The following is a 27420-nucleotide window of genomic DNA, read 5'->3' on the forward strand; positions in this document are numbered from 1 at the left end:
TAAAATGGGTAGGTGTAAAATTTGAGCGACTTTGACAAGGACCAGATGGCGCTAGATGAATGGGTCAGAGCAACTCCAAAACTGCAGCTCTTGCGGAATGTTCCCGAACTGCAGCGGTCAGGACCGACCAAAAAGAGGTCCAAGGAAGGATAACCAGCCAACTGGTGACAGGGTCCTGGGGAGGGAAGTCTGGCCCTTGTAGTCCGTTTCATTAGAAGAGCTTCTGGAGCTGAAATTGCTGGAAAAGTAACTTCTGGTTCTGATAGAAAGATGTCAGAACACACATAATATACCTTCCTATCCATTTACTAATGTTAGCAGCAGAAGGATTAAAAATAGTTCATGAGGTACTGGGTTCCCGGCCCGCACAGCTCAGGCCTTTCCAGGAAGTACTGACGGACGCTTTCACAACTGTGGACAGCGGAGGGGAGTTCATACACACCTGGTGGTCCTGCCCAATACTGGTGGGGTTTTGGGTCTAGGGTTTTTGGCTTGCTGCAGACAGACACTCTTCCATCTAACAATCCGAAGGGATGCCAGGCTAGCCCTACTACATTGTCCAATACCTGGTCTGTTCGCTCCTCAGCAGACGCTGGCCACTTACCTCTTCATAGCGGCTAAACGAACCATAGCTCAGGCCTGGAAGACCCAACGAGTAGATTTCCAAGGGGTGAGGACACATATGACTGCTATGTTACATCAGGAACGAATGTCCAGCATTGTGAATGATTCACACGCCAAATTTCTCAAAATCTGGGAACCATGGATCTCTTATGAGTTTCCCCACACTCCAAGCGTCCTGTCTGGGCCTTGTCTGACTCCCTTGTGTGGGGCGCCCACGTCCGAGATTTCCTGTCCCCCCCCCCTCCCCTCCTATCTCTGACCTCCTTCCTGCCTTTTTGCTCTTCTCGCTTTTCTCTTTCTGGTTTCTCACTATTCTGACTCCTACCGTTCCCTCCTATGGAGGGGAGGGGCTGGAGAAGAGCTTCCCCTCCGGCAATGAATTTGGGGGATAGGGCACTTTATACAGTAGTCATTTTTGGATACCATCCCCCACTCTCACAATTATCACATAACTTAGTGAACGATATTGCTCATTGGTCATTTTTACATGTCTCTAGCCCCTGCGTGGTGGGCATTCAACAAGTTTGTTATATTTTCTTGTTTACCCAAAAACCTCATTAAACATATTGAAAACAGAAAAAAAATTAGAGAGTTTAGTTGCGCTTTAATGTGCATAGTATCGGCACTTTAAACAGATATAGGAGGTGTCAACTGTCTCAGAAATCAGATAGACACTTCCTGTTATGGGGTATCAACTGTCTGCGTTGTCACCCTGACACATACACCTCTGGGAGGAGACTCCTTTAAAGAATGCCTGCCCCCCACCGATTACTACCCTTCACTTCACTGAGAGCTGGGAGTCCAAACCCCCATGTCCAAGGTGGGAGGAATCTTCCCTTGCGGAATCCCCAGGTACAGCTTCCTCTCCAGCAAGGAGAACAGTGAGCAGCGCAGTCGTGACATCACCAAATCTCACCCCAAATCTGGTGAGACTTGCTGTTAGACAGCAGCACCCGAGATGATCTTGCACTGCAGATATAGACAGCCAATTAACATAATGTAATGAGCAATTTTGATGCAACTTTGGATGGGTACAACTTGGATACGACTTTGACCAGTGATATTGGACTGTTGCACAACTGTTGCATTGTATAGCATTCAGGTATGACTTTCATGCAACTTTTGAGGGTTAACAAGGGGGAATGGACACACCATGTAAATTTTGAAAATCCAAACTCAATTCACTGAAAATAAAAGGCAGACCCTTTAGGAGTTTTTTTTTTTTTTTTAAAAAGCTTTATTTAAAAAAAATATATAAAACTTGGTTCTGTACACTAAATAAATATTTACAGGTAAAGCAACAACCAGCGTCAAGACATCAATTTTCCTTGCCCAGCAGGAAATCATCCATACAGCTCTGCGGGGAAGAAAGGAAAAAAAAAAGGAAAAAAAGTCAAATCTTAACTCCAGGATAACTCTGATTGTGTAGAATAGGAAGATATTAAAGTAGACGTTACAGGAAAAAAATATTCTACCCCCCCCAAAGGGAAAGTAAATAACAGAAGGGGGGGGGGGCACAAAAACCCCCGGGTTTCTAATCGCTCCTGTAGGAGGTTGCATTTTCCCAGGATCCTAGGAACGCCAATTGCCCAAAATCTTATGAGAGGTGTAGGAGCGACTTCTTGCAAAGTTTTGCTCCATCTCCTTCCCTGGATCCCGGTAGAAGGCAAAGTAGCTGCCGTCATCCTTGCCAGAAGCCGCTTGTGAAGGAGAGTATTTTTACTTTAATTTTATGAAATGCTTTAATTTGCATCTAAAGTGATTGAGATTTTTAATTATATGTATGTATGTATGTATGTATGTATGTATGTATGTATGTATGTATGTATGTATGTATGTATGTATGTATGTATGTATATATATGTATATATATGTATATATATATATATATATATATATATATATATATATATATATATATATATATATATATATATATATATATATATATATATATATATATATATATATATATATTCCATACAGCTCTGCGAGGGACAAAAAAATATAAAAAAAAAAGTCAAATCTTAAACGCCAGGAGATTAATTATATATACATATATATATATATATATATATATATATAAAAGAAAATTATACGTACCTGCTCTGTGTAATGATATTGCACAGAGCAGCCCCAAAACCTCCTCTTTTGGAGTCCCCCTGCCGGTGCGGTCTGCTCCTCTCCTCCTTCCTACAAGTGCCCCTTCAGCAAGCCATGTGCCAAGGAGGCCCCCCCCCCCATGTGGACACACTCTAAAGCTGGGCTGTGTGCTTCCATAGACTCGCACACACCATTATCTTAAAACGGTGTTCCAACTGTAGCTGCTGACTTTTAATAAGGACACTTGCCTGTCCAGGGAGCCGGTGATGTCTGCACCCCCCAGGCCAATCCGTCCATCAGATTGGGTGCAGGCGCCGCCATTCCAACTAAGGGAAACCCACAGTGGAGCCTTCAGGCTTCACTGCCAGTTTCCTACTGCGCATACGTGAGTCACGCGGTGCTTTCTGAATGAGTCCCTTTGTCTGGGACACACACACACACACACAATATAAATAATAATGATCTAAAATCGAGTGGAGTGGTGCAGTGATGGAGGGGTGGAGGGTGGAGTGGTGGAGGGGTGGAGGGGTGCAGTGGTGGAGGGGTGGAGTGGTGCAGTGGTGGAGGGGTGCAGTGATGGAGGGGTGGAGTGGTGCAGTGATGGAGGGGTGCAGTGGTGCAGTGATGGAGGGGTGCAGTGGTGCAGTGATGGAGGGGTGCAGTGGTGCAGTGATGGAGGGGTGCAGTGGTGCAGTGATGGAGGGGTGCAGTGGTGCAGTGATGGAGGGGTGCAGTGGTGGAGGGGTGGAGTGGTGCAGTGATGGAGGGGTGCAGTGATGGAGGGGTGGAGGGGTGCAGTGGTGGAGTGATGGAGGGGTGGAGGGTGCAGTGGTGGAGGGGTGGAGTGGTGGAGGGGTGGAGTGGTGCAGTGATGGAGGGGTGGAGTGGTGCAGTGATGGAGGGGTGGAGTGGTGCAGTGATGGAGGGGTGGAGGGGTGGAGTGGTGCAGTGGTGGAGGGGCAGTCTTTCCTTTAAGACAAAGTAGTAAAAGTGGGTGGAGCTCCGCTTTAATGCAGAGAATGAATAAATTAAGGCTGGCCATACATTATACAGTTTTCTTGTGCAATGTTCCTTTAGATTTACTAAAATCATATAATATGAAGTCAGACCTAAACACTTTCCATGTGTATGCAATCAGGTTGGCCCTTGTACTACATAGTTAAAGATAAATCTAAAAGGAATTTGAATAAGAAAATTGTATAATGTATGGCCAGTTTAAAGTGTTACTAAACCCACAACAGTGAAAACCGGTCTGCATTTGCAGTAAAGCATGCTTGTTATACTCACGGTGGAACGTAAGGGGTTAATTGTCCACATTGTGTAAAAAGGCTGTTTGATCCTGTCTTCTCTGATCCTCCCCTTCTTCCACTGTCCCCAATCCATCACCTGAGAACAGAGGCTAGGTGACAAGCTGCTCATGCTCAGTTTGGTGTGTATTGCTAAAGTTTTTTTCTTGGGAAGATGTGATCAGCACAGGGCCAATCAGCACTGTCCAGACAGAGGGTCAGGGGTCATGCAGCCTCATAGGACAGCTCAGTGCAGTATGAAAGCTCCTCCTACAAGCTTTAACCAGACACCGATAGAAGTCACAAGACTGCTATATACTGCTGATGAGAAAAGTTATTTTAGCAGTTTATATTTTCCATGTACTGTGGGAGGCCAGATGTAGTGAATGCAGACCGGGGTTTAGTGGCACTTTAAGCAAGGTTGGTGACCTGTCTTTTCTCTTCTGCAGTTAGGAGATACAGCTTGGTCACCTCCCCACCCCCCAGCCTGTGATTGGACACAATCCTCCCGCCAGCTGTAGTACCTTCAGTTCCCCAGAACACAGCCTCCCTTCACGGGCGCCATAAAACAATACCGGAGCAGAGTCTCACCTGCTGCAGCGCCCTCTCCTTCTTCATCCTGGCGTAGAATTGCAGCACATACGGATTGGCGGTCACAGCCTTGGCATCAAAATCCATCACCCGGAGGCCCTCGAGGCTGCGAGCTCTGGAAAGGGCCACGTAGGCCTGACCGCACTCAAACACGCGTGATAAGGAGATCTCCACACAGTCCAGGGTCATCCCCTATGGGAAGGAAAGTGTGAATAATTGGGGATTCCCATTACATCACCCCCCCCCCCCCCCCCGGGAAATAGGACTCACCTGACTCTTGTGTATAGAGATCGCCCACGCCAACTTCAGCGGTAACTGCTGGCGGCTCAGATAGACTCCGCCCTGAGCTTTGATGACCCAGCGCTCCGTCTTCATCACCTCCGTGACGCCGCAGAGGAAGCGCACCTTGGGCAGGGCTGGGAACCAAAAATAATTTTTTTTTTTTAAATTCATAAATAAAATAATACTGCATTGATGGAGGTGACTGAAGGTCAGCTCCCATGATGCATTGGGCATTCTTTGCTCTTCTCCTGCACAATTGTTGCTGTCCACCCATGTATTATAATAGAGAGGTGTGACCCCGACACCCCCTCCTGGTCGGTCCAGGTAGGAGTTTGGGGATTAAAAGCTGAAGTCCAGGTGTCACCTGTATTGTTTACTTACATTAGTCCAGCTTGGTCCAATGCAAGTCTCCAGATCTCATACCCGAGCAACTGCCGGGGAAGGAGACAGTCACGGGAGTAGTTGCCGTGATCTTCTGGGTTATGTGCCAAGCGACTTCTCATCTGCCACGGGGGGTGGAGAGGGGGGAATTTTGCTTACCCGGCACTGCCACCATTCACAGAATGCCTTGTATTTTTTTTTTTTCAATGAATACAAGACTTCTTCTGATTGGATGATGATGTCTGGCTCATCCATTCAGAAAAAGTCCATCCGATTTGTGACCGTCTACAAGTTACCGCCCATACGTCTTATTTTTAATGAGTTTATTCATTATGTATACCATATAACCCTTCACCTCACTTTCTATCCCACTGTTTCGTTAACCACTAGAGGACCGCCCCACATACACGTACTGCGGCAGGGTCGGCCGCTCTGTGCCGGCGTTCTGGCAAAAACGGTCCGGCCATCGGATAGTGTCCGAGCCGTACTGCGCAGGGCTTTTACAGTACGGAGGAGAAGGAGACACAGAAGTCTCCGAAGAAGAACGGCGCCTGCGCACTGAGTCCAGGTTGAAGCCCCACCATCCAAGTGGACATACGGTTGCACATAGTAACAGGGCCCTTGCATGCGCACTTCGCTCGCCGCGCTTCGGGCACGGCCTCGCTCGCCACGCTTTGGGCACGGCCTCGCTCGCCACGCTTCGGGCACGGCCTCGCTTTGCTTGGCTATTTTTTATTCTAACTCTATGTCCACTTGGATGGTGGGGCTTGAACCTGGACTCAGTGTGCAGGTGCCGTTCATCTTCCGTGACTTTCGGCGTCTCCTTGTCCTCCGTACTGCGCAAGCTCAGTACAGGGTGGACACTATCCAATGGGGGACAGTATTCGACACATCAGTGGATCACGTACCTAGTATATGTGATCTGACACTTCTGAGTCGGGGGGGGGGGTCACGCGTTGTGCGCCACCAGTGACCCGCTCCGATCACACACACACACACACACACAGCGGGCTCTAGACATGTGAACTGCCGAAAAAATTTGTTGTTTGTTTCCTTTTTATTCTTTTTTGTTTTTTGGGTCTTTAGTTATGATAATCATAAAATTCTAAAATAAAGGAAGAAAATTTGAAAAGTTGAAAGAACAACAATAAATAACCAACTATTAAAATTATAGGTATTGGAATTTCCTTTCAAATTTGGCTGTTGGCGACCGTAACAAATTTTTCCGAAGTTATGAATTATCCGAAATAATAAACGCTGCATTTAAACAAATGGAACGGAACAAAATTAATAAAATAAAAAGTTATTATCAATTTGTTCCGTTCCATTTGTCTGAATGCGGCATTCGTTATTTAGGATAATTCGTAACTTCGGGTAAATTTTTAATCGTTCCTGTTCTCTAATAGCCAAATTTGAAAGCCAATTCCAATATTTTTTAATTTATTAGTCAAGTTATTAGTTAGGATTTCAGATTTTCTGGTTTTCCGATCTTCGAATTTAAAAATATTTGGAAAAAAAAAAAAATCGTTAAACAAGTTTTTGTCAATGCGGATATTTCCAGATTAAAGAATTTGTTGAAATTAGTTTAAAAAAAAATAAAAAAAATAATAATATAATATTCGGAAAACAAACAAATTGCACATGCCCAGAGGGAGACCAGCGGCGGGCACCGCGGACTGGAATGTCTGCCGGCACCCGCCAATTATGCAGTACACTGGCAGAATGGCAGTCTGCCTATGTAAACAAGGCAGATTGTCATTCTGTCAGTAGGGAAGGCATGGATCCTGTGCCTCTGCAAAAGCAGGAACATGGATCAATGTCTTCCCATAGTAAAAGCACCTCCCCCACAGTGAGAAAGCACTGGCTAGGCACACAGGTAACCCTTTGATCGCCCCTGGTGTTAACCCCTTCCCAGTCCAGTGTCATTAGTACAGTGACAGTGCATTGTTTTTTTTTGCACATATTGTATTAGGGTCACTGGTGCCCACAAAAAGTGTCAGCTAGTGTCCAATTTTTCCGCCACAATATCGCAGTCCCGCTATAAGTCGCTGATCACTGCTATTACTAGTAAAACATAAAAAAAATAATATCCCATAGTTTGTAGACAACTTTTTGTGCAAACCAATCACAATATAATATCTCACAATAAGCGTATTTTGATTGGTTTGCACCAAAAACTTGTCTACAAAACTATGGGATTTTTTTTATATATATATAATTTATTTTTTTTTATTTTTTTAATTCATATTATTTTTGTTTATAGCGTAAAAAAAAAAACCGCAGAGGTGATCAAATTTCACAAAAGAAAGTGCTTTCTGAAAAAAAAAAAAAAGGGGACAAAATTGTATTTGAGTAGTGTTGCACGACCACGCAATTGTCACTGCCTACTGATGAAGGGTGGGGGGGGGGGGGGTAAATCTTCCAGAGGGCATGTGGTTAAGATGAAGTCATAGTTGATTGTAATAAGTAATTTGAACAGCTAATTTCCGAACTAGAATATTCAGTCCCAACTAACAAGTAGGATAGAAATGTATTCCTCTGGGAGGTGGGGGAAGGGAGGCTTTATGCCTTGTATAATCTGCAACTGATCATCAATTGACTTATGAATTATCTGACGCACCTTTTCCTGAACCCTCAAAGCCAACCACCACGCCACGGGCCCCGTTCACCAATCCGCGAGCCACGTCCAAGTTTTTGGCCAACATCACCTAGAGAGGGGGAAAAAAAAAAAAATTAAATGAAAATAAATAGAACATTTCTATGAGGGTGGCTATGCTGCCTCTACATGTCCTCACGCACTGTATCCACCACCATCCTCTGCACATTCACAACAGCGACATTTCTATAGTATAGTATATACATTTCGGATAGTGTCCGCCCCGTACTGCGCAGGCGCATCACTTGCGCAGTACGGAGGAGAAGGAGACTCTGAAAGTCTCCGAAGAAGAACGGCGCCTGCACACTGAGTCCAGGTGCAAGCCCCACCATACAAGTGGACATACGGTAGCACATAGCAACAGGGCCCCTCGTTTCTTTTTGTGATGTGAAATCAGCGCACACATTCATAACAGCGCTCCCCGCAGGTTCCTAGAGCGATAGCGGGGACCAGGAAAAGGAGCGGGGCACGTAGAGTATGCAGGCTCAATGATTCTTGGGAGTTGTAGTATCTAGACTTGTGCACAATGGAAAATTTCGTTTAGTTTCGGTTCGTTGTCATTCGTAAAATACATAATTTCGTTCTGTTATATTCGTTATGTTACATTAATACGTTTTCGGATAATTCGTTATTATTCGTAGAGTGTCGAATTCATTCGTTCGTATTAGTTGAAATTCGATATTTATGTATGTATGTATGTATAGACATTCGTGATAATGATTCGTAGTTTGGAAAGTCGTTTGTTTATTGAATCTTTAACCACTTTCAGACCGGACCATTTTGCTGGTAAATGACCAGAGGTCTTTTTACACTTTGGCACTGCGCTGCTTTAACTTGTAATTGCGCGGTCATGCAATGTTGTACCCAAACAAAATTTGCGTCCTTTTCTTCCCACAAATAGAGCTTTCTTTTGATGGTATTTGATTGCCTCTGCGATTTTTATTTTTTGCGATATAAATGGAAAAAGACCGCAAATTTTGAAAAAAAAAAAAAAAAATGATATTTTCTACTTTTTGTTATTAGAAAAATCCAATAAACTCAATTTTAGTCATACATTTAGGCCAAAATGTATTCAGCCACATGTCTTTGGTAAAAAAAAAAAAGTCAATAATTGTATATTTATTGGTTTGCGCAAAAGTTGTCACATCTACAAACTAAGGTACGTTTTCTGGAATTTACGCAGCTTTTAGTTTACGACTGCCTATCTCATTTCTTGAGGTGCTAAAATGGCAGGGCAGTACAAAACCCCCCCAAATGACCCCATTTTGGAAAGTAGACCCCCTAAGGAAATTGAGAAGTGGCATGTTGAGCCCATTGAATATTTTATTTTTTTGCCTCAAGCGATTGAATAATGACAAAAAAAAAAATTTTTTTTTTTTTTTTTTTTTTTTACACAAAGTTGTCACTAATTGATATATTGCTCACACATGCTATGGGCATATGTGAAATGACACCCCAAAATAAATTCTGCTGCTTCTCCTGAGTACGGGGATACCACATGTGTGGGATTTTTTGGGAGCCTAGCCGCGTACGGGGCCCCGAAAGCCAAGAACCGCCTTCAGGTTTTCTAAGGGCGTAAATATTTGACTTCACGCCTCACTACCTATTACAGTTTTGAAGGCCATAAAATGCCAAAATGGCACAAAACCCCCACAAATGACCCCATTTTAGAAAGTAGACACCCCAAGCTATTTGCTGAGAGGCATGTTGAGTCCATGGAATATTTTATATTTTGCCACAAGTTGCGGGAAAATTACAAACTTTTTTTTTTTTTATTTATTTTTTTCACAAAGTTGTCACTAAATGATATATTGCTCACGCATTCCATGGGCATATGTGAAATGACACCCCAAAATAAATTCTGCTGCTTCTCCTGAGTACGGGGATACCACATATGTGGGACTTTTTGGGAGCCTAGCCGCGTACGGGGCCCCGAAAACCAAGCACCGCCTTCAGGCTTTCTAAGGGCGTTACAGTTTTGAAGGCCATAAAATGCCAAGATGGCACAAACGCCCCCCAAATGACCCCATTTTGGAAAGTAGACACCCCTAAATTTAGGGGTACACTAGTGAGACTAGGTAATAAATGGCGGGTGCCCTGAAACTATAAAAAAAATAACTAACCAACCAGCGTCACCTGTAACCGTTATATGGTGATCACTGGTGAAAGGGTTAACTAGGGGGCAATCAGGGGGCTTTATGCGGTAGTATATGGGGGTCCCTGGCGCTATAAAAAGCTGCGGCGAACCTAAATACCTACCTGCCTAACTAGCGTCACCTGTGACACTAATACAGCGATCAGAAAAACGATTGCTTATTAGGCTGGGTTCACACTGGAGCGATGCGGGAACGCCACGAATCCGCGGCGGGTTCCCGCATCGCATGCCTCCCGGCGGCAGTTCACACTGCCCTATGCGAACTGCTGGGAGTGTCAGTGAAATGTTAATGACACCCCCAGATCAGTTCGCATATCGCAGTGCGATCTGCAAACTCGGATCGCATGGTGTGAACACCCATGCGATCCGATTCTGCTGCGGACCAAAAAAAGGGTCCCGTGCGAATTTGCGGCGGGTGCGGCGCGAATTCAGCCATACTATCTGTATGGCTGAACTCGAATCGCACAGAGATCGGATGTGATTTGCACTGCAGTGCGGTGCGAATCACATCCGTTCTCATAAACCGCTGCAATGTGAACCCAGCCTTAGTGACACTGGCGACGGGGGGTGATCACGGGGTTAAACCTTTATTGGGGGGGGTTAGGGGGGCACATTAGAACTAAAGGGGGCTAACCCTAACTGCCCTAACAGTTATTACAGTCACAAATGACACCAATGCAAAAAAAAATGCAATTGGTGTCACTGTGACTGGGGGGGGGGGGGGGGTGTGAGTGTGCCTGGCATGTTCTACTGTACGTGTGGTGTGTTGGTGCAACTCACCGATCCTCTCTCCTCGGTGCCGGAACGAAAAATACCGACACGGAGGAGAGATCACATCACTTCCTCTCCTGTGAGGAGAGGAAGTGATGTCGTCACGGAGCATTTCTATTCGTCGGGAGCGATCGTGAGGGGGTGGCCATGAATGAATGGCCGCCCCCTCATCCCGGATCGCTCCCGAACGAATGCCGACCGCCGCAGGCACCCGCGGGAAGGCAGGGACTTATATATACGCCCATATGCCTGCCCGTGCCATTCTGCCGACGTATATCGTCGTGCGGCGGTCGGCAAGTGGTTAAACATACACAATGTGAATAACAGTGCAGCGCTTACTATTGAATAAATTTACATATAACTAAATACAATAAAATGGATTTTCAATGAAAAACCTTAGTGTTAGTGATTCCGAAAACTAAACATCAGTGATGAAAGATATTATGCAAAAAATTATTTAGTCGTTAAACCAAAAATATGTTACTGCAAAAAAGTGCATTTACCAAAAATTGTTGCTAAAAAAGCAAACAAAAACAAAACACAAAACAAAAACATTCAAAAAAAGTCCCCTGCCTTGAATGTGTGAAAGTGACTTTTCAAGGTCCCATACACATGAAGATAATAATTTATCATATGAGATATAGGTGAACAAAAGTAAAATTGATCCCGTGTATCACAGGTGAAGGTGCTTGACCCCGTAAACTTTTTCACAGCAGCACCTTGAAAAGTCACCTTCACACATTCAAGGCAGGGGACTTTTTTTTGAATGTTTTTGTTTGCTTTTTTAGCAACAATTTTTGGTAAATGCACTTTTTTGCAGTAACATATTTTTGGTTTAACGACTAAATAATTTTTTGCATAATATCTTTCATCACCGATGTTCAGTTTTTCGGAATCACCAACACTAAGGTTTTTCATTGAAAATCCATTTTATTGTATTTAGTTATATGTAAATTTATTCAATAGTAAGCGCTGCACTGTTATTCACATTTTTGTTATTTAGGCCTAGTATCTGGGTTATTGTGTTCAGCCGCTGTTTTCTTAAATAATCCTCTTCATCTTAATATTTTTACTAAGCGCAGATTTCATATTTTGATTTGGTTATTGTTTGCCGAAACACACACAATGACAACGTCTCTTCTCCTCGGCTCAAATACAATACAACCCCCTTCTCACTCAGTTCTCAGGAATGCACTTTGCCAGTAATCCAACCTCCGGCACAAAATTAAATTAGCTGATTGGACTATAAAATTTACTTTTGAGCTGACCTTTTGTTTCATTAGATCTTTAACCACTAGAGATGACGGCTACAGTGCGGACCTGCTTTGCCGGGACGACGTCTATTGACGTCGTCCCGTGCACGAGCAGCCTGCGCGCCCCCTGAGGGGCGCGCACGGCGCGCTCTGTGATCAGCGAGTCTGGGACTCGCCTGATCACAGATCGGAGCAAGGGGTCGATCCCGACCCCTTACCACGTGATCAGCTGTCAGCCAATGACAGCTGATCATGTGACACAACAGAGCCGGTAATCGCTGTCAGCGCGAGGAGAAAAAAAAAAAGCCGATCACCGGCAGCAGTGATCGGGACATCAGTCCCCGATCACGGCCAGCTTATCAGTGCCCACCTGCCCCCTGCCAGTGCCACCTAACTAATAAAAAATTGCCCCCCCCATCAGTGCCCACAGTGGCACCCACCAGTGCCCAAAATCTGCCTCAACAACAGTGCTGCACCCCAGTGCCACATATTCGTGCCCATCAGTGTCATCTACCAGTGCCCATCAGTGCCGCCCATCAGTGGTACCTATTAGTGCCCCTTAGTGCCACCCATCAGTACTGCCTTATCTGTGCCCATCAGTACTGCCTTATCTGTGCCCATCGGTGCCACCTTAACTGTGCCCATCAGTGCCGCCTATCAGTGCATTTCAATGAAGGAGAAAAATGACCTGTTTGCAAAATTTTATAACAAACTAAGAAAGTTTTTTTTTGAATCTTTTTTTGTTTGTTTAGCAAAAAATAAAACTCCCAGCTGTAATTAAATACCACCAAAAGAAAGCTCTAATTGTTGGAAAAAAATGATAAAAATTTCATTTGGGTACAGTGTTGTATGACCGCGCAATTGTCATTCAAAGTGCATCAGCGCTGAAAGCTGAAAATTGGTCTGGGCAGGAGGGGGGTTTAAGTGCCCAGTAAGCAAGTGGTTAAAGAATTACAGAATCATGTCAAATTCATTCGTTATATTTCTTTCGTATTCCTTGTAATTTGTTCTTTTTTTATTCGGACATTCGGATGCATCCGAATGTCCGAAAGATGCAAAATTCGGCCGAATTTCGATTAGTTACGAAACGAATTGCACAAGCCTAGTAGTATCAGCAGAGCATGTGATCATAATACAGGTGCATCTCAAAAAAAATTAGAAGAGCAAAAAGTTAAATGTCAGTAATTAAATTCAAAAAGTGAAACTTACATATTTTATTATATTTGCATTACACACAGAGGGATAGATGAAGCATTTTTCTTTTAATTTTGATGATTATGGCTTACAGCCAGTGACAACCCAAAATTCTGTATTTCATAAAATTAGAATATTACATAAGACCAATAAAGCAAAAAGGATTTTTAATACAGAAATGTTGGCTAGTGAAAAAAGTCTGTCCATGTACAGTATAGTATGCACCCAATGGTCGGGGCTCCTTTTGCATGAACTGCGTCATCAATGCATGGAGGCGATCAGAAGGTGGCACTGCTGAGGTGTTATGGAAGCCCAGGTTGCTTTGATAACGGCCTTCAGCTCGCTTGCATTGTTGGGTCTGGTGTCTCATCTTCCTCTTGACAATACCCCACAGATTCTCTATGGAGTTTAGGTCAGGCCAGTTTGCGGGCCAATCAAGCACAGTGATACCATGATCATGTGACCAGGTATTGGTAGTTTTGGCAGTGTGGGCAGGTGCCAAGTCCTGCTGGAAAATGAAATCAACATCTTCATAAAAGCTGATCAGCAGAGGGAAGCATGAAGTGCTCTAGAATTTCCTGGTGGAGGGCTGCGCTGACTTTGGACTTGATAGAACACAGAGGACCAACACCAGCAGATGACACGGCTCCCCAAATCATCGCTGGCTGTGGAAACTTCACACTGGACCTCATGCAACTTGGATTGTGTGCCTCTCCACTCCTCCTCCAGACTATTATTTATTCACTTCTTATTTATTTTTTAATATATATATATATATATATATATATATATATATATATATATATATATATATATATATATATATATATATATATATATTTTTTTTTTTTCTCTCCTAGAGGATACCAACACTTTCCCTCTTTTTACTTTTTCACCATCCTTCAGTTATTCACTCAGCAGTCATAATTTCTTTCTATATTTTATTGTTTGATTTTATTTCACTTTTGCATGAAATTATACACATACTTCTTTTCCTTAAGATGCTTATGTCGTTGTCTCTGGTTCAGGAGTGGTGTGACACAAGGAAAGTAACAGTTGTAGCCCATGTCCTGGATACGTCTGTGTGGTGGCGGCTCTTGAAGCTCTGACACCAGCCGTAGTCCACTCCTTGTGAATCTCCCATCAATTCTTGGCTGGCCTTTGCGGCACAATCTTCTCAAGGCTGCGGTAATCCCTGTTGCTTGTGCACCTTTTTCTACCACACTTTTTCCTTCCACTCAACATCCCATTAATATGCTTGGATACAGCACTCTGTGAAGAGCCAGCTTCTTTAGCAATGACCTTTTGTGACTTACCCTTCTTGTGGAGGGTGTCAATGACCATCTTCTGGACAACTGTCAATTCAGCGGTCTTCCCAATGATTGTGTAACCCAGGGCTCGACAAAACCCGGGCGCCAGGTCGCATTGGCGACTAGAAATAGCGACCTCGTGCCTGGGGCAGCACAGCTGGGGGTATCCTGTCTCTGTGGACCCCCCCAGCGTGATCGCGTCGGGCCGTTCCGCCAGCGGCCGAAAATTTAGGCCGTGGCTTTGAGGCCTTCTGCGGTCCTATGATTCCTTATGGAATCTGGCGCCCTCTTGTGGTCGCCGTTGGTATGACAAACCAGCAATGCCTCTGCCTGTTTTATATTACCTGCCTCTTCTTCCCTTTATTTAGAACCCCCTAAACATTATATATATTTTTTATTCTAACACCCTAGAGAATAAAATGGTGGTTGTTGCAATACTGTCTGTCACACCGTATTTGTGCAGCGGACTTACAAGCGCACTTTTGTTGGGAAAAATAATTTAGTTAATAAAAAAATAAGACAACAGTAAAAGTTAGCCCAATTATTTTTTATATTGTGAAAGAATGTTACGCCGAGTAAATTGATACCCAACATGTCACGCTTCAAAATTGCACCCGCTCATGGAATGGTGACAAACTTTTACCCTTTAAAATCTCCATAGGCGACGTTTAAAAAAATTCTACAGGTTGCACGTTTTGAGTTACAGAGGAGGTCTGGGGCTAGAATTATTGCTCTCGCTCTACCGATCACGGCGCTACCTCCTATGTGTGGTTCGAACACCGATTTTATATGCGGGCAGGACAGGGCGCGTTTAAAAATTATTATTTTTTCTGCTTATTTTAACTTTTTTTTTTCCCACTGTTCTTTTAAAAAAAATGTTGTGTCACTTTTATTCTTATTACAAGGAATGTAAAAATCCCTTGTAATAGAAAAAGCATGACAGGTCCTCTTAAATATGAGATCTGGGGTCAGAGAGACCTCGGATCTCATATTTACACTAAAATGCAATTGAAAAAAAAATTGTCATTTGAAAAAAATTAATAAAATGTCCATCTAAGAGCTATGGGCAATGACTTGGAGACGGGGGGGGGGGGCGACGGCGGCGCTGCTATCTTCCCCTCACTCGTCTCCATATCAGGCCAGGGACAGGTCCGGATCGCCGTCACGGACCTGGCTCCTAACTTTTTAAGCTGGCTCCTAGATTCCAAGCAAATTTGTCAACCCCTGGTGTAATCAAGTGGATCTCAACCCTTTCCTCAGGTACACCCAACAGGCCATGTTTGCAGGTTTTCCTTTATCTTGCACAAGTGCATTAAATCAGAGTATAAATCCAAGAGGGAATCGGAAATTCGCTGTCCAAGGTCCTCGGCTATGGAATGCTCTACCAATCAACATCCATGATGATCAAAGCTCGCCACAGAGCCTAGAGGCGATTCAGTTCGCATTGTGCGCTATACAAGTATTTCATTCAGAGCCAATGGCTTGGTGTTTTGGACAGCGATTTCATTTAAGAAAAATTCCCAAAACACGGCCTGATGGGGGGTACTTGGGGACAGGGTTGAGAACCACTGGTGTGACCTACCTAACCAGACCAAGAGACCATTTAAAGGCTCAGGAAACGTTTACAGGCGTTTTGAGTTAATTAACCAATTAGAGAGTCTACAAATATTCAACTTTTCCCACAATGATCTAAATTTTCTGAGATACTGAATTTTGGGTTGTCACTCGCTGTAAGCCATAGAAAAAAATTCTTGAAATATATCACTCTGTGTGTACTGAACCTTTAGAATATACGAGTTTCACTTTTTGAACTGAATTACTGAAATGAACTTTTTGATGATATTCAATTTTTTGGAGCTCCACCTGTATACTTGCACTGCTCATACTGGAATTTTGGGGAAAACGGTGCTTTGGATTGCTATGTAAGAACACAATGATGCTGGCAAAAAAATAAAAAATAAAAAATTAAATAATAAAAAAAAAAAAAATATAAGGAAAAGCCACACCTTTGTGGATTATAACCTAGAGGTGAGCTGGATTGGAAAAGTTATTGTGCTCTAGGGAAGGGAATAGGCATCCTTGGCACTTTGGCTGTTGCGGAACTAAAAGTCCCAGGAGGCATTAAGACTTAAAAAGACACAAGCATGACCCCTAGAAATCAGGGGCATGATGGGATTTGTAGTTTCACCCCAGATGCTCTAGGGTTCTAGGGGGCGACATTCACTAGAGTATGGCTTCCTCCCCTCCGTGTAGCAGACATCATTTATTCAGGATTTGATGCGAGAAGACAAAAACCAATCTCCATCTGTTCTCACCTGAGCACCTTTCTTCAACTGCAGCCGCTGGCCAACCGGACACTGCGCGTCCATCGTCTTCACAAGCATCGGGTCGCTGTCCAACGCCTCGTACGTATGCATGTCACCTGTGATGGTGGCAGGGTGGATAAAAATTTTAAATAAAGTAACTTATTAAAGTATCTCAAATAGAAAAACTGTTTATTAAAATACATTTGATAAAGAACAAACAAATCAGATCGAAATAAAAAAAAAAAAAAAAAAAATCAAATCGGAGAGATTCTATCTCGAGAGAATCTCTGATTGATTTTTTTATTTCGATCTGATTTGTTTGTTCTTCATCAAATGTATTTTAATAAACAGCTTTTCTATTTAAGATACATTAATAAATACACACACAGATTGATAAAAAAAATATATATATATATATATATATATATATATATATATATATATATATATTACACATACATACATACCATTATGAATAAACTAAATAATTATATCTTAAATATAAAAGCACTGTATTAAAATGTATTTGATGAAAAATCTAACAAAATCAGATTTAATAAATATATTTATTAAATCTGATTTGTTTGATTTTTCATCAAATTTATTTTAATACAATGCTTTTCTATTTAAGATATAATCATTTAGTTTATTCATCATGAAATGAAGCATGAGGCTGTATATTCTGCAATATTTAAATTTTTGGTAAACTCATTCAATGAATCCAAGCTCTGCAAGTTGAGATAACATGCACTGCATTGATACATTCACACATTTTCACAGTAATCACGAGATAAAACAAAGTTCAGGAATATTCCTTTATCCCATTGTGTTGCAAATCTATGTACACTACAAACTGTATGATTGGATCGGTTCTGATATTGCTGTTTTACTAACCTGACAGCTGATTATTCTAAATAGGAAACGTTCATTTTGTTTGCAAATATTAAAGATTCTAACTGCCAGTAAGAATAAGTCCTTACATTTAAAGAGCACCTGTCATTTCATATCCATCATGGCAGCGCCTGTTAGCGGACGTCCACTCATCTGTTGCCGCCACGTCCCTCACCTTGTTGTGCTACCCCCACATCACCAGCTGTCCCATTAAAGTGAATGGGAGTGTCGGTGAGCCAAAAGCGGGACAGAGGGGGAGCCAACAGCGGGGCAGAGGAGGAGCCAACAGCGGGGGTCAGAGGGGGAGCCAACAGCGGGGGTCAGAGGGGGAGCCAACAGCGGGGGTCAGAGGGGGAGCCAACAGCGGGGGTCAGAGGGGGAGCCAACAGCGGGGGAGCCAACAGCGGGGGTCAGAGGGGGAGCCAACAGCGGGGGTCAGAGGGGGAGCCAACAGCGGGGGTCAGAGGGGGAGCCGCTGTGGGACAGAGATGATAGTTCTTTAAAAATTATGATTTCAATCGAGTTTATTTAAGTCAAGCCTTTTTACTAGTGATTTAAATCAAATCCACCCTGGATGGTGGTAAACCATCGAGAAGGGATAACACAAGTAACGGATGGCTCAGGACAGAGGATCTTGGGAAAATTAAAAGGATGCTGATGGAGAAGAGCATCTTAAAAAGTGAAGCAGAGGATTCTGGGAGCCGTGGATCGCCATACCTGGTAATTGCTGTAGTCGGCGCTCGTTTGTCAGATCCACGTCATCCTTGTGTGTACACAGACGTGTGGCCAGGATCCCATCCCGCTCGATTTTATGGTTAGCGGTCAGAAGAAGCTGCCTGGTCACCTCTTCTATACATCTGGGATGAGGCAAGATAAAGAACCAAAAATATCACACATGTTCTGCCAGGCATGGGAGGAAAATTCTCAGTATATAAAACAAAACTAACTAATATATATATATATATATAACAAACAAAACACACAAAACTTTACTTATATGCAGGGAGGGGCACACTTTACTAACCCCGACAATGAACTTCTCTACCCTAGCTAAGATTATATTTCTAACCCCGGATAATTGTCCCTGTATGGAAATAAGCACACACTGTATACTTACCGCTCCATGGAGTCCAGCATCGCCTTCCTGCCAGCCCAAGAGTCTTTAACTTGCTCCACTATGCTGAGAACCTGCGCATGCGCAGACACACCAAGTCTCTGCAAGGTCTACACATGACTAAGCTCCCACTTCACATGTAGACAGACTCCAACAGTTCTCTGCCAGCACCCATAGACTGGAAGAGATTTGCAGTTGTTTTGTGCACGTGCAGGGCAGGATTGCACACGTGCAGACACCCGATGGGGTTGATTTAATAAAACTGGAGCACTCAGAATCCGGTGCAGCTGTACGTGTTAGCCAATCAGCTTCTAACTTCAGCTTGTTCAATTAAGCTCTGGAAGCCGATTGGCTTCTATGCAGAGCTGCACCAGATTTTGCACTCTCCGGTTTTAGCAAATCAACCCCAATGGGTCTGCGGATGTGGCAGACATCCCAGGACTGAATATTTTATATACTGTAGATTTATATATTAATATATAAAAAAATAAAAAAAAACAAGTTTCTAATTTTTATTATAAAATTAAATTTTTTATATATATATTTCTTTTTATTAATGATTTACAGGTTACAAAAGGGAAAAATAAAAATAATTAATAGTTAGTTATTATTTTGAGTTTTTGGATTTTCTTTCCCATTTTCGGGTTATCAAATTTATGAATTTTCGAATTTACAAAATTACGAATTTACAAAAGCAAAATAAAAATAATCATAAGTTAGTTATTATTTAGAATTTTCGGGTTTACAAAATTATGAATATATGAAATTATATATATATATATATATATATATATATATATATATATATATATATATAATCTCTTCAAGCTATTGATCCTGCTAGAATCTTGTAAGTTAATGACTTCCTGTGTGCACCCTTTATCAGTTACAAGGTTTCCAGCTCTCCCCTTGAACTACAGAACACCTCCCCTGACAAAGCTGCTCCTCCATATACAGTACAGTGAGTTTTGTCATCCTGGGACAGAGGCGTGTTACTGGCAGGATCACCAGGTGAAAATAAACTGGGGAAAAAAAAAAAAAAGACTAATGGCAACCATCTGGGGTTAAATACACTTTAATAGTGAATAATCCCCCCTCCCCCGTAATAACAGATCCACTGATGAAATGACTGAAACGGAGCACTCAGTGCAGACTGTAAGTGTCCATGACTTACCTGCCCAGCCGAATGGCCTGTAGGAGGTTAATAAAGGTTTTATCTGTCTGTCTCCTGACCTCGGTCAGCTCCATGGTCAGATGGATGCAGCGCCTCCAGCTCTTCGCCTGTGAAGAATAAAAAGCAGCACGGAGTTAGAGAAGAACATTGGTGGTGCCCAGCTCCGGCCACTGAGGTCTGACCCTAGACAGATAAACATTTTACTCAGGAAAAATACTAAATCTATATAACCCCCCCATTCTCCCCCCCATTTTCTTCTCATGTGTAACTGACCCAGGAATACCTGCCACAATGTACCGTATACTCAAATCCTAAAAGGGTCACTCCACCTGAAAGCGTTATTCCCGCATTATGGTGGATGCCGGAGAACCAAATCCCCAGACAGGGGCTGTAATAATAAGATCTCAGTGCCAAGTTCCCAGGGCTGTACACCCACTGTGCCCTTATTAGGGTTCCCACCAACCCTGTGCTGAGTTCCCAGGTCTGTACACCCGCTGTGCCCATTATGAGGGGTTCCCACCATCCTAGCTGGATTTATATACATTTTAGATTACAAAAAATGCAACAGGAGGCCCTGCAAAATACAATAGGTGGCCCAACACCCAACACTGCCAGGTAGACTTTGAGTATTCAGATACTAAGTGGTGTAGTGGTTAGCACTCTCGCCTAGCAGTAAATAAGGTCACTGGTTCGAACCCCAACCACAACACTACCTGCCTGGAGCTTGCATGTTCTCCCTGTGCATGCGTGGGTTTCCTCCGGGTACTCCGGTTTCCTCCCACACTCCAAAGACATGAAGGTAGGGTAATTGTCTTCTGTCCAAAATTGGCCCTAGTATATGAATGGGGACCTTGGATTGTGGGCTTCTTGAGGGTAGGGACTGATGTGAATGTACAATGTACAGAGATAGGGACAATTGTAGACACTCACTCAGGTTGAACTGGATGGACTGGTGTCTTTATTCAACCTTACTAACCATGTAACTAAAGCCAACTCCTCCGTCCTCCAGACTCATCCCATACATTGTATGATTTGTGAGAAGATTTTCGCTTGGGATTCTTTAACCACTCCAGCCAATTTATTTATTTTTATTTTGCACTAGATTGTTAAAAGTATTGGGACGCCTGCCTTTACACACACATGAGCTTTAATGGCATCCCAGTCAATGTTGAGTTGGCCCACCCTTTGCAGCTAGAACTTTTTTTTTTCTTCCTTTTGGTTATAACATTTTGTAAATAAGTACGTTTTCTCCTTCACTGATGGGCACTGATGAGGTAGCACTGATGATGGGCAATAATATGCAGCAATGAAGGGTACCGATAGGCAGCACTCAAAGGTGGCACTGATGTGTACTACTGATGGGCACCACAGATAAGGAGGCACTGGCAGGCATTACTGATGGGCACCGATTGGCATACCTGGCGGTCATCAGTGGTGGGCATCCCTGGTGTCCTGGGTGGGCCCTGCGCTGATAATCAATATGCATACACCCCTCGTCAGGAGAGCCACAGATCGTCTCTCCTCTACTCGCATCTGTCAGACGTGAGTGAGGAAAAGCCGATACATGGCTTTTGCCATTTACACCATGATCAGCTGTGATTGGATATGGCCTAATCACGTGGTAAAGAGCCCCTGAGGGGTAGAGAACAGTGGACAGCAGTAGACTGAAATCTGGGGGGGGGGGGTGCAGCCCTCCCAGCACCCCCCTAGATCCAGCCACCTCATATAAGTAATTTTTGTTGTTGGGTTCAGATACACTTTAGACATATTTGGGGGTCAGATAAAACTTCTTACCTGGAAACAAAACTTGGTCTGGCTGGAGGCTTGAGTGACCGGCGGAAGCTGTAGGAAGTCTCCGCAGATGATGAGCTGAATCCCTCCGAAGGGTTCGTCCCGGCCGCGTACAGCTCTGTAAGAGACACGGTCCCCCTTCAATATTCATCAACTGGTTATTGGGTCTACAAACTCCCAATACGGGCCTGTACATACCGGGCAACGGTCTCCAGCTTGTCAAAGAACTCGCCCTCCACCATGGAGATCTCATCGATGATCAGGTGACGGCAACTTATCCAGTGCTGGCGGACTCCGGGCCGCATCGCCAGTTCAATACACTGCTCCAGGGGAGCCTTCCCAGAGCCGATACCTACAACACAAAAAAAAACGATTGTCCAAGGGACTCCAATGAAAGAAGTGGGGCCAGCAGTAAGGGGGGTTCTTCTCTAGAGTGCACATGGCTTGCTATAGGAGGCACCTGCAGCAGAAGCCTACAGCAGGAGGAGAGGGATGTTTCTGTGCTACATAATTACACAGAGAAGGAAAACCTTACATTTACTTTCTTCTTTTTTTTCTTAAAGCGGGTCTGCACTGTGGAAAAAAAAAATATTAAAAGCCAGCAGCTACAAATACTGCAGCTGCTGACTTTTAATAAATGGACACTTACCTGTCCCAGGTTCCAGCGATGTCGGCAGCCGAGGCCCTCGGCTGCTGCCGCCACCATTCTTGGTGAGGGAATCAGGAAGTGAAGCATTGCGGCTTCACTTCCCGGTTCCCTACTGCGCATGCGCGAGTCGTGCAGCGCAATAGGAATTGTCCGCGCTGTCTGTGGGACCAGTGTGTGTCCCAGCAGACAGCGCGGCAGGACAGGAAATGGCGTAGACTCCCGTGGGAGTCTATGCCCGGAAGTGGGTGTAAATACCTGTCTTTGAGGGTTCCGATCAGCGGAAGTTCCACTTTAGGGTGGAACCCCGCTTTAATTAGGATTAATGTCCTATGCCCTGTACGCACAGTCGTACATTCCAACCACAAAATCCAGCTGATTTTTTCCAGGCGGATTTTGGCCGAAACTGGTGTTACACACACACACACGGTCAGGCAAAGTTGTCGAAAAATACGATCGTTCGGGAACGTGGTGACGTTGGTTGCGTACGACGGGACTACGTAGAGGCCAGTAGCCAATAGCTTTGGTCTCGTAATTTTATCTGAGCATGGGTGGCACTTTGTCCGATAGGAATTCTCTAAAAACGGTCGGAAAAAGTCAGATCGGATTTTGTTGTCCGAAAATTTTAGATCCTGCTCTCAAATTTTTTCCGTTGGATTTTCCAACGGAAAAAGTCCGATAGAGCCCATACACCATCGGATTTTCCGACAACATAATTCCATTGGACCTTTTCCGTCGGAATTTCCGACCGTGTGTACAGGGCATTACTCCTTTGGGCCTGGCGTGTAGCTTGATGTTTACTAACCTGCAAACGCGTGTAACGTGGTGCCACCGATATGACAGGCCGCCACTCCTGTACTCGCTGTGGCATAAGTGCTTTTTGGAGGAAGAGCGCCGATGATCCTCTTTAGCAGATAAGACTTCCCTGTGCCTGGAGGGAAAACAAAATACCAACATGAAGAACAGGGAAAGAATACTATATATTATACAGGACAACTGCCACCACCGAGGATACCATTCCAGACACCAAAAAGTGTATAGCGCAGTGAGAACTATATGTAAAAAAATAAAAAAAAAATGTATATATAGCGGAGTGAGAACTAATTTATATATATAAATAATTTATTAGTTCTCACTCCGCCATATACATTTATACATTTTTTTTTTTTTTTTTTACATATAGTTCTCACTGCGCTATACACTTTTTGGTGTCTGGAATGGTATCCTCGGTGGTGGCAGTATATATATTACACCAGGGATATGCAATTAGTGGACCTCCAGCTGTTGCAAAACTACAAGTCCCATCATGCCTCTGCCTCTGGCTGTCATGCTTGTGGCTCTAAGAGTCTTGCTATGCCTCATGGGACTTGTAGTTCTGCAACAGCTGGAGGTCCGCTAATTGCATATCCCTGTATTACACACACACAAACACACACACTATTATGGAAAAAAAAAAGAAAATAGAACTATATATTAGTTTTTCATGAGAATATCAGATGACCGGTCCATTTCAGGTGGTTCTGACCAACCTGCACTGCCAGTGAAGAAGACGTTTTTCCCGCTGAGGACGGTGCTGAGAACCAGCGACTGTTCGGTGGAGAGCTTCATCCGTTGCGGCATGCTGAGCGCGGGCTTCTTGCTGGGACGCAGCTCCGAAATCTGAAAACATTTACAGTCACATATACACATACACCTTATAAAAAGGAAACATAAAAACACTTCTAACCACTTGCCCTTTGGAAGATTTAAGATTTTTTGCAAAATGGCACTGCGTTTCACTGACAATTACGCAGTCATGCAACGCTGTTTATAAATTACATTTTTATAATAATTATTATAATTTTTTTTCTTCACACAAATAGAGCTTTCTTTTGGTGTTATTTGATCACCTCTGCGGTTTTTATTTTTTGCTAAACAAAAAAAATTTTTTTTTTTTTTTTTTCCTTCAAAAAGGAAACTAAAACGTTGTCATATTTTGTTATATAATTTTGCAAACCGGTAATTTTTCTCCTTCACTGGTGGGCACTGATAGGCTGCTCTGATGGGCAATAATGAGGCGGCACTGGTGGAGCAGCACTGATCAGGAGGCACTGGTGGGCACTGATAGGCTGCTCTGATGGGCAATAATGAGGTGGCACTGGTGGGGCATCACTGATAGGCTGCTCTGATGGGTAATGATGAGGCGGCACTGGTGGGACAGCACTGATCAGGAGGCACTGATAGGTGGCACTGATCAGGAGGCACTGGTGGGCACTAATTAGCAGCACTGGTGGGCACTGATGAGGTGGCACTGATCAGGAGGCACTGGTTAGCAGCACAGGAGGGCACTAAGGGAGCCGATGTCTAACAGAAGCCATTTAATAGCTTTCATCTTTCCTTCACGCTGACAGCGTGAAGAAAAAAAAAAGCCAGAAAACTGGCTTCCGCTTACTCTCGTGATCAGCTGTCATTGGCAGACAGCTGATCACGTGGTAAAAAGCCTGCTGCGATTGGCCCTTTATACTGCTCTGTGATCAGCCAAGTCCCAAGGACTCGGCAAATAAAGTGTGCCTATGGCGGCGGGAGGACGTCCATGTACCCCCTTTTTGCTATAGCGTGGGCGCAAAGTGGTTAAAAAAAAAAAAAAAAACACATTAATAATAATACATTTTTTTTCTACTTTCTGCTATAAAACACATCAAATAAAAAAATCAATAAAAAAAGTCTTCATAAAATTTTGGCCAATGTGTGTTCTGCTACATATTTTGGGTATTAAAAATCCCAATAAGTGTATATTGATTGGTTCATGCGAAAGTTATAGCGTCTACAATATATGGGATATATACACTGGAATTTTTATTTATTTATTTTTCTTTTATACTAGTAATGGCGGTGGTCAGCGACTTATAACAGGACTACAATATTGCGGAGAGCAGTTTGACACTAACTGACACTTTTGATACTTTGTGGGGACCAGTGACACCAATACAGTGATCGGTGCTAACAATTTGTCACTGTACTAATGACACTAAGGGAAGTGCTTTGCAGGGAAACAAAGAACTATCACATCCCCGCTGACAGGATGGAGCTCTGGCAAGGAGGACTACAGGACAATCAGCTGTTGCTGGCGGTCATCCATTGGCCGACTGATTGGCTTTTGCTGTGACAGATCACAGCACAGCCGGCGTGTGCCCCCTACCCAGAAGCGCTGGATCTCCTACTAGGTATGTGATCCAGCACAGGAGAGCCCCTCTGCCGCTGTACGTGAGGCGGTTGGCAAGTGGTTAAACCATATACATCACAAGTTCCTCTCTTGTGCTGCTTACTCTGATGTGCATTAGAAGCTGCAGCAAGTCAGATAGACTCATTTCCTGGCTGCAGAACCTCCAGAACTTTCTAGCCCTTTCCTCTCCAGCCTGTCTGTCTGTCCCTGGCCCACTCTTTTCATTCATCATAATGAGAATTGAAATTGAAGCGCTACACCACTGCCGAAAGGTGCAGATACATTTTTATTGCATAAAAAAAAAAAAAACAACAACAGGGTAAAAAACCCAAGTATCCAATACGTTTCAAGGGTATATGAGCGCCCCACAGGGCTTGATTGACAATAATGTTAACAAACCAGAAGTGAACTGGACCTACAATGGTGTTCTTCCCAGTGCGAGTTCATCAGCAGCTTGTTTGGCCGAACTCTTGGACCCCAGAAACACGTTGGGCACTTTTTGGGTTGGACCCCTGACTTTTAGTGAAATAAAGTTGTATGTGTACCTCTGTCAGGGCTGGGCTCAGCCCTTCCTTCTCTAAGCTGGCTGCTCGGCTGTCAACTAATTGCCAGCTCCCATCTCTCCACAGTCACTCAGCTGTTGATGATATCCTGCTTGTCAGTCCTGCCTACTTAAGCCGTTCAGCCCAATGGACCTCTGCATTCACCAAACGTCACAGAAACTATCTCCTGGTCAAGGCTTGCCGACATCCCTTCTGGCTCCAGATCCTGCTTGCTGGTCCACTACATTGATCCCTGACATCTGGCTTGGCTGACTATCCATTCCGGTAACTGAACTATGTTTTGACTAAGCGTGTTCTTTTTACTTTTATTATTAAACAAGTGTGATTTAACTGTACTTCTGTCTCAATCTGATTTCATGGTTTCTGACAACCTCTTAGCATTGGTGTGGAGCTTCAATTTGAATCCTCCTTCCATTACAAGCCAAGGAGAATGTGGAGATCCTCTGGGGTGTAGAGGGAAAATGGATCATTTACACAAACCTTAATACCAGCAAGATAACCCTCCATGGCTATCTTTCCACTTTTCTCAAACTTTCATTCATTGGACACTCACCAGACTGTTCTCAGAAGACTCCGTCCTGGCCCGTTTTTGTGGACATCCATTGGCTACATTGGGCCCTCGGTTGCTCAGCCCCTTCCTCTTTATGGGGGTCTCCGTATTGGCTTTGGCTCGCATCTCATTGGCTTGCTCCACATCTTTTTTCTGCACGGGGCTGATGGTCTCGAACGTGCGGGGGAGCCCGGCCAACAGCCGCATGCGGTCGTTTACCGGCTTCTCCTTCTTCCCGGCTTCGTGTTTAATCATCAGCGTCCTCATGAAGTGCTTCAGCTTGTCGGAGGGGCAGTTGGAGATCAGCAGCTGGACGTTGTCTGGTTGGAGGACGATGGAGCTCTTCCCGTCTCGGACGAAGCGGGTGAAGAGTTGGATCTGTTTGAGGACAAAGTTTTGGGGGAGTTTCCCATCGCTCACCTTCAGGCACAGCTCCCGGAACTCGTTGCGGCCCAGAGAGGTCAGCGCGTTGCGGATGACTTTCCTCTTGAGCGTCTGGCCGGACCCATTGAGATATTCTATGGTGACGCTGCTCTGGATCTCTGTAGATAAATGGTCGGCCAGATTCATCATCGTC

General features: G+C 43.9%; 1 protein-coding gene across 2 annotated transcripts in view; it reads right to left on the minus strand.

Annotated features, from left to right (window-relative positions):
- Window positions 1-1849: 1849 nt before the first annotated feature.
- The window catches only part of PIF1 (PIF1 5'-to-3' DNA helicase), a 28574-nt gene continuing 3003 nt past the window's right edge, over window positions 1850-27420 (minus strand). Inside the window, exons 2-14 of one of the 2 annotated variants that reach the window (XM_077450647.1) lie at window positions 26847-27420; window positions 24058-24187; window positions 23334-23459; window positions 22081-22234; window positions 21886-22000; window positions 20092-20198; window positions 18521-18660; window positions 16922-17028; window positions 7888-7975; window positions 4875-5020; window positions 4605-4796; window positions 4015-4113; window positions 1850-1981 (exon numbers count right to left, since the gene is read on the minus strand). In XM_077450647.1, the coding sequence (XP_077306773.1) occupies window positions 1943-1981; window positions 4015-4113; window positions 4605-4796; window positions 4875-5020; window positions 7888-7975; window positions 16922-17028; window positions 18521-18660; window positions 20092-20198; window positions 21886-22000; window positions 22081-22234; window positions 23334-23459; window positions 24058-24187; window positions 26847-27420 (2017 nt within the window). In that variant the 3' untranslated portion in view covers window positions 1850-1942. The remainder of the gene's footprint in view (window positions 1982-4014; window positions 4114-4604; window positions 4797-4874; window positions 5021-7887; window positions 7976-16921; window positions 17029-18520; window positions 18661-20091; window positions 20199-21885; window positions 22001-22080; window positions 22235-23333; window positions 23460-24057; window positions 24188-26846) is intronic. The other variant, XM_077450648.1, reaches the window with a different exon arrangement.

Source organism: Lithobates pipiens, unplaced genomic scaffold (assembly GCF_037356315.1).
Source record: "Lithobates pipiens isolate NorthernLeopardFrog02 unplaced genomic scaffold, aLitPip1_a1.2 Scaffold_23, whole genome shotgun sequence".
Classification (NCBI taxonomy): domain Eukaryota; kingdom Metazoa; phylum Chordata; class Amphibia; order Anura; family Ranidae; genus Lithobates; species Lithobates pipiens.